The following is a 13,056-nucleotide window of genomic DNA, read 5'->3' as shown; positions in this document are numbered from 1 at the left end:
ATAATTAATTATATTTGAAAACCTATTTAAAAATTTTATTGTTAATCTATATTATAAAAGTTTCTTTTTTTTAATCTATATTATAAAATTTTATTAATAACTATAAATTTGACCCCTATATATAATACTATTCAATTATAAAATTCAAATTCAAAAATATTTATCTATTTAATTTTTTCACTGTAGATGGTTACTTCCCAGCTTAATTTATCAATTATTTCACATTGTATTCTCACTTCCTATAGGGATTCGTCCCTAATGGGATAGGGAATACCTGATTAAATGGGAATCGAAATGGGGATTAGGCAAAAACCTCATATCCGGGTCTTGATTGGGACGGGGATGGGGAATATATTCACAGCCCCATTTAGATATATATACATATATATATATATATATATATCTTATTAATAAAATATATTTTATATTTTTTTATACTTAAATATAAATATATTAATAATTGTCAATAGATTTTACGAATATATAATATATTTTTAAAAATACCAATATTTTTTGTTAAATATATATATACATATATTTTTTTATAATAAAAATATTTATTATTAGTATTAGTATTTGCAACATTTCAGATTGTTCATAAGTTAATAAAATTGATTTGGGTAGAATGAGTGATAGATTAAGATATACAATATTTTAAGATATACAATATTTGATTTAGATATTTACTAACATAACAATAATATTAACATTATTTAACCATATACGTTCAAAAAAAGTAAAACAATGTTACATGATGGAACTTGGGAAAGCAAAGACACTTTATTTTTAATTTTGAGAATAAGCAAACACAATTTAGATGGCTGTCTCGAAACACACAATAATATTATTTATAGCCATATTTTATTCTTCAGAGTTATCCTATAATAAAGTACAATATCATAAGCTGAACCTATAATAAAGTACAATATCATAAGGTGAACCTTGAAATCCTTCAGAAAATGTAACTTCACACACTATGGATGATTATCTCACACCCTTATCTCACACGCTTATTCTTATAATTAATCATTTCTTGGAATGCGATCAAATGGATGATTATCTCACACCCTTATTCTTATAATTAATCATTTCTTGGAATGCGATCAAATATATGCTATATATGGTTCATGCATTTTCCAATGGCAGGTCCAAAGTAATTGTCGCATGGAATGTTGGGTTGTTGCCATCGGTAATTGACACAGTTGCTTTGAATCCATAGGCAGCGTCAGTGCTCTCGTGACCGGAATTAAACAGTTTTTGTCGAAGAGCTTCCCAGTTCTGTTTCTCTTTAACAATTTGAAATTCTTCGAACATAGTAAACGCCTAAACAATTAACACAAATTAATTTTTGTTGAAAACATAATTGGTAAATATCTAATCTTATGGTCTTATAAAACTATTAAACTATACCAAGGAATAATCTTTTGGAATAAAACAATAATAATAATAATAATTTATTAGCTTTTTTTTTCTGTTTTTTTTTTTATTGGTAAGCTGGCTTGGATAATTAAATGAGAATGGCTATTAATAATAAGAATAATAATATGTAAGAATGAAAATTTTTACTTTAGCCCCATCAGTTTTGCATTTTTTCTGAGTCATAGATGTTTTAAAAGAGAACTAGTCAATAAAAAGAAATATCATGGTCGGCCTTGGCAAATGTTTTTTATTTTGTATATGTAAACAAAAAATATTAAAAATTGTATTTTGTGTAAAATATATAATCCAGTTCCTCAGACAACAGAGAAGCGTGAATGGTGCTATTATGTTTAACCCCTCCCCATGCACATATGAATTGACTGAAGTTTGACAAGCAAAAGGACCTAAAGCGAAACAAAAATTAAACCTAACAAAGTCTATAATGAAACTTTTGAAATAAATATGCATTTAAAATAAATAAATAAATAAATAATGCATATTAATTAAATAAAAAATTACCTTGTTATCATGAGGCAAAACTGCTGCATCCCATGCCAAAACCCACTTACAGAAACCTCCAACGAGACCGTTATTTGCATTATAAACAACAGCAGCAGTTGATTGCCGCAGACTCAATTTACCTGGTGTATGGTCTCCAACATGCAAAAAAGATCCCCACTGCCCATTTTCAATAATTTGAGAGTATGGTGAGGATTCATCAACGTGACCGGACCAATCATGATCGTAAGCTAAGTTTAAGGTGTGTCCGGTAGCATTATAGATATACCCAAACACATTTACAGGAAAATCTGGCGGCGGAAGCTTCCGACTCAGAGCAACTTGTGCCCTATCTTTTGGGGTTATTTCCTTGTTTGCATATTCAGGCAGTGCCTTCAAAGTTTCGTCAGTGATGGGATTGCCAAACACAGTGGGTGCCATCTCTTTCTCTTTGAGTTAGCACGAAAACAGATTCTCTCTCAACTTTGATTTCGAGTGTTTATAAGGAAATTTAATTTACTGCATGCAAGCTTTGGAAATGGGAATGTGTATATATAGGCACACAGGCAATGCTAGAATTATACTAATTACAATAACTGAGTCTATTAGGTGAGTCTTTGTTTTTAATATTTTGTTGTAGTCTAGGTCAAATCTTTATTTATGTATGAATAATCTTAACATACATACAAAGTTTAAAACACATCCAAACTTTCCACCAAAGCTTTGTGAAATTTTCACTTTTTAAGTAAAATCAAAAGAAAATTTACCTTTCAAATAGAAATGAGTATAATTTCTATAATATCCACCAAAATTTTTGATATTTCTCTATAATTTCTATAGAAATTTCTATTATAATATCCATATCAAATTTTTCACAATTTGGTTTAAACTCCATAATTTTCACAAAATGTTTTTAAATTTTCATAAATTTCCATAGAAATTTTAGAAATATTTATTTATTTTTGTTCAATTTTTTATTAAAAATTTTTATAAATATTATTGATGCTTAGTAAAATTTTTTACCAAACTAATATTATTGATATTTTTTTTTACCTTTTAATTGTCTTCCAATAATTCGGCAAATAAAAAAAAATTAACATTTAACAAACAATGTCCAAAATTACATTAGACAAGTCTATTTCTCATTTTCTTAGAGAAAACTAGTATCACAAGTTACAAGTTTACCTACTTATCATTATTTTTTTTTTTACAATAATAAATTTAATATTTGTATAAATATTATAAAGTAGATAAAATTTAGAACGTAGACAAAAATTGAAAGATATGTGAGAAATATATTTTCTACAAATCAAGGTTCAAAATTTCAATATCGGTGGTATTTGATACATGCAAATTTAGCTCTCAAATATTCATATCGATGATATATTAATAATTATATGCAAAATTAATAAAGAGATTTTCCACAATATTCATGCCCGTGAGTTAATGACAATATCATAAATTTTTCCCACAATTTAGGTAGATTTCGCTTTTAAGAATTCAATAAGGAAACACTATCCCATAAAACAGGCCCACCACATTTGTCATAGGCCTTGGCCAATAATAATATGCATGTTATTAAAATACTCCACCTAAGATCTTAAATTGTCACACTCAAAAATAAAAAATGTCACTTTATTTCTTCTATATTTGGTTAATTAGAAGTTAACATATTACTTACCATAAAAAACTACCAATTCTAAAACTATAAAAGAAAATTGGAAGAAGGATCTCAAACTTATTTGAAACCTAGTTTATTTAACCCTTCTTTCTTCTCTTCTCCGTTACACTAATCTCTAACGAGGAAATCTTCGTTGCTTTTCCAAAATTTTAATAAGTCTCCTATACACTGTGTTTGGTTTGAAGGGGAAAAATGAAAGGAGAGGAAATGTTTACTGAGAAAAGGAAAAGAAAAAAAAAAGAAAAGTACAGTATTTTTATATCATTATTGTTTGGATAATTGGTGAATGGAAAAGAAAAGACAACAAATGAAAAACAATAAATATTTCCATACGGTAATAATAAGAATAATTTTGAAATATTAAAAAATTCATTAAAAGTTTTTATTTTTTTCCCTTTTCTATTCATTTCCTAGCAATTTTGGGAGGAAAATAAATTGATATAAGCAAACAAAATTTTAATAAAAAAATTAAGTTCTTCATTGGCGTTCCCTTTCATTTCCTTTCCAATTCATTTTAATCATCCAAACAAAAAAATTAGATTTTTTCCTTTCTATTCTCTTCTATTCCATCAATACAAACAAATATAGACTTAGACTTGCTGGAATACTGTTAGAGATGGGTTTGATTTACAAGTATAATTTTGTGATTTGTCTCATTTGTATCTAATGAAAAGTAGATCATCTTAATTCTCAAACAAACTTTTTTGTTTCTGGTCAATAATTCTCAAACAAGCTCCATAGCCACCATATTTTTGTCCATGGACATGGAAAGCATAAAAAAGTCTAACAAAAGCTACGAGTTTTCTGCGTGGATAAAGAGATGCTTGAATTAATTTTGGAGTATTGAGTTTCTTCTTTATTCTAGTTTAATTTGAGAGCTAGCGGTATTAACATAATAATAATAATAATAATAATAATAATAATATAATAATAATAATAATAATAATAATAATAATAATAATAATTTGAGATATTAAAAGGAGGTCTGATTGGAATTTTCATTGAGAGTAACGAAATTATGGGAAGCTTTTAATGATGTGCACTGCAAATGAAGTAGATTTGAAAGAACTAATGATGTGAAAGTTTCTAATTGGATATTGGACATATATCCTACGTGATAGGCCGTAATATTGAATAATCTCTCCAATCATTTCATGTCAAAATGATATCAATAATGTTATAGAATTTTTTTGGGTGAACTCTAATAATCTTCATGAGTTCAAACACTTCAGCCGTGACTAGTAGAAATATATATATATATATATATATATCAAAATCAATTTATTTGCTATTTCATTTACCAACTAGCGTAATAAATTATATGGCAATGTTACATTGGCTTACATTGAATTTTACTTTTTTCAAAAAAAAAAAAAATTCATTCATTTATATATTACTTTTAACTATTAATATATTAAGAAATTGTTTTTCTTATATATGTAAATAAATTGATAATATAAAATGGCTGTCGTATAGCATCACTCAAAATTATAAAGAAAAACAACCGAAAACAAGCGACAGGAGACGTTCTTGTCCTTCGCACTATACCCAGGTAGTCCGGTACACACATGTGGAGTAAAAATGTGGTTCGGATTGTAATGACTTACAGTGTGCGAGACTAGTGCTTTGAAATACACCTGAGGGGCTATGTTCGTGCTAGCCTCGGTGAGATACAAAAAAAAAAAATATATCTGGAGACTTAAGAAGGCTTAAAATTTGGGATATTGCACTTATGAGGCGTACTTGTTTGTAAGAAGTTGGACATACCTTCTGAGCATTAAAAATGTATTTTTCTATACCTCAAATAATGACGTATACCATCTACCTTTATAGATATAGTTAAATTCAGTGGATATTTTAGAATAGACTAAATTTACCATGACCATGACATGAATAGTTTTCAACATCCGAAATATAATCACGTGTCCAATATTATAAATGAGATGAACTTTTAGAAAGCAAACACACTATAGATGGCTGTCTCACACCCTTGTTTATTTATGACACACAATAATATTTATTTATTGCTATATATAGTTTATTCTAAAAAGACATCCTTTTATAAAATTAGCTTGTACAAGCATAAAATATCATAATGCGAACCTTGAAATCATTTTCAAAATTTAAATTGATATGACTATATCTCACAACCACATATTTTCATAATTTATATTTTGAAATGCGACTAATACTGCGGTTCATCAATTAGGGGTCGGCAGCCCTCTTGAAATAATTAATGTTGCAATGACTGTTGGGGTGTCGCCATTGTCTATATTGACACAATTTCTTTGAATCCATATAGGCATCAGCACCTTGCTCCTGACCAGAACCTCCCAATTTTTTTGGCACAGCTTCCAACTTCTGTTCAACCAATTTGAAGTGCTTGGAACTCGGTAAGTTCTGAACAATTAAAAGAATTTAAATTATTTAAGAAATAAATAATTTGTAAACTTACGAAATTATGAACCTATATTTCTCATAGTACTACTACCCAAACAATTTACTTTTACCAACAATAATAATAATAAAGTTTTTGGACCACCATGAATTTTTGCACTAATTACTTCCTATATATTGCATTGGATTAGCATCAGTACTCTCTAAATATTGTAAACGGTTCAAAATCTTCGCATGATAACCTTTAAACAATTAAATTATATTAATCATAGTAAAATTTTCATTCTAACTCTACACCTGCATAGGGAAGGGGAATATTCTCATGAATATACTTTGATTGTTAAAAAGTTATGGTGAAAATGTTTTGAAATGCTACAAGTATTTCCGATAAACAATTATGATTCGCATTTTTTTTTCTCCTCCTAATATTAAAGTAGTATTTGAAAAAAATTAAGATATGAAATTATAAATAATAAATTAATTAAAATTGTGCATAGAAAATCATAAAGCTATAGATGAGTTCATTAAATGCTTCATATAAAGAGTGATTTTGGCTTTGTATACTTGAAGTGTCAAGTCCCACTTTTTATTTTAGTTTATAAATTTAAAGAGTCTATTGAAGTTATGAAAATTATTTATAACTTTTTTAAAATAGAAAAGATGATGCTTTTAAAAAACTTGTTGAAGATGCTTTTTAAAAAAGGCTCTAATGAGTTTTTTTTATTAATTTTTAATATAAAAGGTGATTTTGGCTTTCCAAATATAGAGCCAAATCTATTATTTTATTTTAATATTATATTAGTTTAATTCAATGTAATACAAGTTTTCATACCATTATATAATATTTGAAAAAGAAGTATATAAAAACAAAGATGGAATATAAGTATAATACTAAATGGTTATGATGAAAAGAAAAATAAAAGGTGTTGTTGAATATCACTTTTAAATTTTACTATTTATTTTAAAATATGCTCTTTATAACTAAAATTATGTTTTCAATTTTAAAAGGTCCGTTGAAAATGTTTTTATAATTAATGAATGACAAAAATTATGAATAATTTTTTCTTTTTATTAATCAGTAATACGAACATTATGAAAATATTTATTAAATTTATTTATCAATATAATAATAGATAATATAATAACATTTAATATTTTTAATTTACTTATTTATTTAATAATTTATTTTTTATATTTAAATTATATAAATATACTAATTAATAATATTTTAATACATATCATTTTATAAATATTCTGACACGTTCCATATTACTGTTTATTAATACCTTTGGCAACTATAATTAAACATTAATAAAACGAAGGCATATAAAGAAGTAAGGGTAAAAATGGAAAATAACAAGGAAGAAGAAAGAGACAATCGGTCATGCAAGGTGCAAGGAAAATGATTTACCAAAAAACAAAAACGTGCAAGGAAAATGAGCTGGCAGCATTAAATGCTAGAATTAAGTTAGATGGCCATATTTGGAAAATGAGCTGGCGGCATTAAAACGCACGGTATGAGCTATTGGAAAGCCCTTTTTTTTTTTTTTTTTTTTTTGATAAAAAGAAAGCCAATTGTGAATTGAGTTTTAAAGCCAATTTAAAAGCCACGTAGCATGATGAAAAATAAAAGGAACAAACCAAGCCACGGATTTTTCCAGGGTCAACAAATATTTCATTTTTTTTCCCTTCCACAAATTCAAAATTAATTATGATCAATGTTGAAAATTTTAATATTGATAAAAATAATTTAAATATAAAATATTTATAAAAATATTAAATATTAATAAAAGTATATGAAAATTAATAAAAATTTATTTTAAAAATAAAAATTTTATTGGAATTTTAAAATTAATTTAATTAATTAATTATTAAATTAAAATTATAGTAATATTGAAAAGATATTATATTTTTCATAATTAATTGATTGATAATAAATGTTAATAGTTAAAAATATATTATTTTATTAATACAAAAATGCAAATATATATATATATTTGATAAAATTATTTATCAATTAAGATACGTAGAATAGTTATTACAATTATATATATATTGTATAAATATTATTTTAATATTATAAAGAACTTTTGGTGGTTGAAAATTATTTTTTTTTCCTCATTCTGATTTTAAAATGTGAAATATAAAAAATAATTATTAAAAATTATTTTTTTTGCATATAATTATTAATATACCATCGATATAAATATTTAATAGTTAAGTTTGCATATATCAAATTCCATCAATATTGAAATTTTAAATCTTGATTTGTAAAAATTATATTTCTGCATATCTTTAATTTTTATCTACGTGTAAAAAATATATTTCTACATATCTTTAATTTTTATCTACTTTATAATATTTATATAAATATTATTTATTAATAAAAAATAATAGATAGATAAATTTATAATTTGCATACTAATTTTTTTAAAAAAATATAATAGATAAATTTATTTAATATAATGTTGAACATTATTTATTAAAATTTATTAAATTGCAGTAAACCCTTGTATTTTTTTAAAAAGAGCTTTTTTTGGCTCTAAATAGAGCTTTTTCACCCCCACAAAAAAAAAAAAAAAAAAACAAAACTATACCAAACATATATAGTTTAGTCCACGTGTATGAAGCACTTAAGACAGATAGACTATTCATAGAACGAGCCAACAAGTTAATTAATGGACCATTAAATCCAAGAAACAATAAGGAAGAGAAAGTGATAAAGTTAGATCACGAAGTGATAAGGTTAGATCTAGACTTCGATAGAATGAATGTGCCTTGCTTAGGGTCCGTTTGGTATAGTTGATAAAAATAGAATTTTAGTCTATAGAATTTTATATAATAGATTTTTTATTAAAAATCTAATAAATATTTGATTGTAAATAAAAAATATATATTAAATGGTCATTGAGTTTCTAAATAAGTTAAAAGAGTTGTATTAAATGTTTATTAAATTTCCATATAAATTAAAAAAAAAAAAGCTTTTGACTTCAAATAAAGCCTTTTCACCCAAAATATATATATATATATATATACCAAACATATATAGTTTAGTCCACGTGTATGAAGCACTTAAGACAGATAGACTATTCATAGAACGAGCTAACCAGTTAATTAATGTACCATTAAATCCAAGAAACAATAAGGAAGAGAAAGTGATAAAGCGATAAGGTTAGATCTAAACTTTGATAGAATGAATGTGGCTTGCTTAGGGTCTGTTTGGTATAGTTTATAAAAATAAAGTTTTAATCTATAGAATTTTATATAATATATCTTTTTAAAAAATATTTTTTATTAAAAAGTTAATAAATATTTGGTTATAAATAAAAAATATATATTAAATGCTCATTGAGTTTCTAAGTAAACTAAAAACATTTCATTAAATATTTATTAAATTTCCATATAAATTAAAAAAAAATTTAAAGAAGTACAAAATTTGAGATTTTCTAAAACAAATTAAAAAAACTGTTTTTTTTATCAATAACTACTTATTGACTCTTATCAAATATTTTAATTTTTTAACAAAATATCTTTTGACCTTTAAATAAAATTTTTGGTTAAAAAATAAACTCTGTGAAACCGATACTTATATATAGATTCCATAACTAGGTGGGAGTAAAATGCACCTTGTATCGTCCCATCAAGAGTTTTTCTAGATTGTTGGGAAGAAAACCATCAAATTTGATTATTAAGAAAAAAGATCCTAGTTTCAAAATTTTATCTATATTTCTATCTATTTTCAAATTATATTTTGCAAATTTTATCAATATTCAATTAGGTTTGAGTCATGATCCTAATGATTTATTTTTTGGAAATTATTTTTTATTTTACAAAAGAAAAAAGACAATATTTTCTGAAATAGATAAATTTAGAAAAAAGTTTAATGGTCGAACCTGATTGACCTTACTCTAGTCATCCATGTGAAAGCGGTGGGACAAATAATTGACGTGCAATAAAGGACATGTCATTTGCCTTTTTGTGTCATATTGCTTATTTTCTTTGTATTTTCTTTTGTAATTATTATAATGAAAATACTCCAACTTAAAGTAATTGTACGAGAGAAAAAGTAATTTTGCGGCCAATAGCTTTTGTTTCCCCGTATTACTGAAAATATAAAAAACGCATTGAAAGGTAAATTAATTGAGATTTGGGTCATTTATTAATTCCACCTAAATCTGTGCATTTCAAATCTATCAAAATGTTTTGCTTGTCAAAATTTATTTCTTAAATGATGTAATAGATAATACATTAATATTTAATTAATTTATTTTTTAATTATTTTTATATTTAAATTATATAATTATATAAAATTAATAATGCTTTAATATGTGTTATCTTATAAATAAATTTTATAAATATTTTAAATTTTTTATTAATATTGTTGGCAACTATAATTAAACACATTTAAAACAAAGGCATGTAAAGAAGTAAGGGTAAAAATGGAAAATAATAAGGAAGAAGAAAGAGACATTCGGTCATGCAAGGAAAAATATCTTGTAAAATTCTCGACACATTCATTCACGTCAGGAAAAAAAATAAACAAAAAAGAGTTCGGATGAAGATGAAGATAGAAACATGATGCAATATGTCTAGTTTAAAAACTGCCCTCTATTCCGCATTGGATGATTTTTGTAATTACCCATTTGTATTTATCTTACTTCTATAATTTTAACATATATGATATTTTAGCGGGATAATTTGTTTGACCTTGGTTTATGGCTTAGTGCGCCAATTCGCTTACCAAGTTTTAGGATACCAACCGATTTGATGTTGTTTTATTGGCTTGCTTGGGTTTATTTATCAATTAATGTATTTAGTTTATATTAATTTTTCAATCGTTTACTTAGTTCTATATCAGTTGTTTTATAAAGTGTTCGGTAAAAGAGTTGGTATAATAGTAGCAGTAAGAAACCACTTCCAATTCTATATAAAAGTGCTCCATGCTTAGCAACATTTGGAATTTTTTCCATACTAATAAAGATTTATTTGCTTACAAATTTTAATAGTATTTGAACAAAATTTTTTTTTTTAATATTCAACTAAATCTGGTAAGCTGGTTTGTGTTGCTGACCCGTAAAATCAGTCAATGACTTGTGTTTACGGAAAAAAAAAAAAAAAAAAATAGAGGTTCAACTACAAGTCAAGAAATTGGATAAGTAGAAAAAAATAATAATAAAAAAAGCCCCTGCTTTAAAGTTACAGTTATGGAAATGATTCTTATGGAAATGATTCTTTTTTCATTGGATTGGATATAATTAGACGTGGTTTTCATACAAAAGACCAAGTCAGACCATCTGCAGCAGCTGCAAGCTCTTAAGAAGTCAGCATCACCGGCTCTTGGAGAAATGAAGGATCTTGACCCTTATTCTATTTTCTAGGAAAGATCATGCATATAATTAAATACAAAGTCTTCTATGCCAATTTCAAGTTTCAATGAGCACAACCATATAGTTATATAGATTAATTTTTGTTTTTCTTTTAAAGTATATATTTATGTATATATGTGAAGAAATGAATACTAGCTAGTTCCAGGAAGTGGATGGTGATCTCTTAAAACTATGATTAATTCATACTTGAATTCTCCTCTCTAATTATGTTAAAAGCATCTTCTAGTATCATGTTCTCCTAACTAAACAATTATTGCTTTCTCTTTTATATGTATGCTTTTTGTTATTTCCTTAATTATTACTATTATTATTATTGTTATTGTATTATAGAACAGACAAGTGCTGGTCAATGATAAAATGGGCTGATATATGGAAGTGAGCTTCCAGCTCTATTGACATCAAATGGCTTTACTTAAACCAGTGATCGACGGAGGATGAGAAGTATAGCTAATGCTTTTGCAAAAGCACACGAATTATTAAATTAAAAAGGTGTTAAGTTACCACTAATATCAAAAGCTTATCACCGATCTCAGAAGCTTAATAATCAATTTGTTTTCAGTTCCATTCCCAAGTAGGGTATAGCCCTTTGTCAACTTTGCCACCATGACTAAAAAAATGTGTTCCATCGTCTCTATAAATGGTTAGTGCCATATAAAATTTTGGACTTCTTGATCAGCTGTACTTGAGGAAATTTGCAGTAACTTTCCATTGTAAATACTAAAATTACTGCATGCAGAGAGTAAAAGAACAAGAACGACTTCATTGCAACTTGAGCCAAGTCAAGAAGTTCTGAAAAGCACTACAAGTCACATTCTCACGCTGACTTGTGGAAGCATTTGCAGTTGAAAAATTTTAGCAACTTAACAAAAACCAAGTTGATGATATCCTTGAAAGGATAAAAACACCTCAGCAAATGTTTTTTTTATTTTTTATTTTTTTATTTTTTATTTTTTTATATATAATTAATATTGTTTTCTTCATCTTCATAGATTTCAAAGCAATCGACTGTAATGCTGAAATATTTTAAAATCATTATACAATGCTTTCTGGTGTAGTAGTTCAGAAAAAGATATGATTTTTAAGATGACGGTATTCTTCCTTGCTTTTCTTGAATCGAAACGTGAAATAGACTGAAAAGGATGATGGAGATGTTAAAGTACATCCTCTTTGCATATTTTGATGATATAGCTTTCAAAGCTCTAGTTCATGCCCAAGCTCAATCTGGTGTGAGACTAATATATAGAGAATTTCATTGATTAATATCAATATTGATTTGCATGAAATTGTATGGAATTTACTTCAATATCCTTTTCTTTTGTCAGGTTTCATCAATGTTGATTGTGAGATAGCAAAGAAAGCTAGCTACACTGACAACAGTTTTAAACTACATTTCAGATTCAATCTTCATCCAACTTGTGTCAGTAAAAGTATATCATTGCAGTACAATACTGATAACACCTTGAACAGCAACTTAGGAATGTTAGAAGTTTCCTTGATGGAACTCAAAACTGCTACACGCTTAAGCCTGCACAAGGCAAATTAGGTAAGAGATATCTTATCAGAGCAAGTTTCATGTATGGAAATTAAACAATTCCAAAGATACTTTACTGGTATTCGATCTGTATCTTGGAGCTAGTAAATAGGATTCGGTGAAATTGGAAAATGTGTCTAGCA

At 26.1% G+C, this 13,056-nt stretch overlaps 1 protein-coding gene across 1 annotated transcript; it reads right to left on the bottom strand.

Annotated features, from left to right (window-relative positions):
- Positions 1-765: 765 nt before the first annotated feature.
- LOC132803474 (23 kDa jasmonate-induced protein-like) lies at positions 766-2,436 on the bottom strand. Its single transcript, XM_060816617.1, has 2 exons — positions 1,939-2,436; positions 766-1,323 (listed from the first exon to the last, which is right to left on the bottom strand). The coding sequence occupies exons 1-2, from the start codon at positions 2,356-2,358 to the stop codon at positions 1,126-1,128; spliced, it is 618 nt and encodes a 205-aa protein (XP_060672600.1). The 5' UTR covers positions 2,359-2,436; the 3' UTR covers positions 766-1,125.
- Positions 2,437-13,056: the final 10,620 nt, after the last annotated feature.

Source organism: Ziziphus jujuba, chromosome 4, assembly GCF_031755915.1.
Source record: "Ziziphus jujuba cultivar Dongzao chromosome 4, ASM3175591v1".
Taxonomy (NCBI): Eukaryota; Viridiplantae; Streptophyta; class Magnoliopsida; order Rosales; family Rhamnaceae; genus Ziziphus; species Ziziphus jujuba.
This window is presented reverse-complemented; position numbering and strand designations above follow the sequence as displayed.

Bases quoted from the DNA above. Each gene is read 5' to 3' on its own strand.
- LOC132803474 (XM_060816617.1), bottom strand. From the start codon at position 2,358: ATGGCACCCACTGTGTTTGGCAATCCCATCACTGACGAAACTTTGAAG. The intron at 1,324-1,938 runs GTAATTTTTTAT...TTAATTGTTTAG, and splicing joins TTTTGCCTCATGATAACAAG to GCGTTTACTATGTTCGAAGA.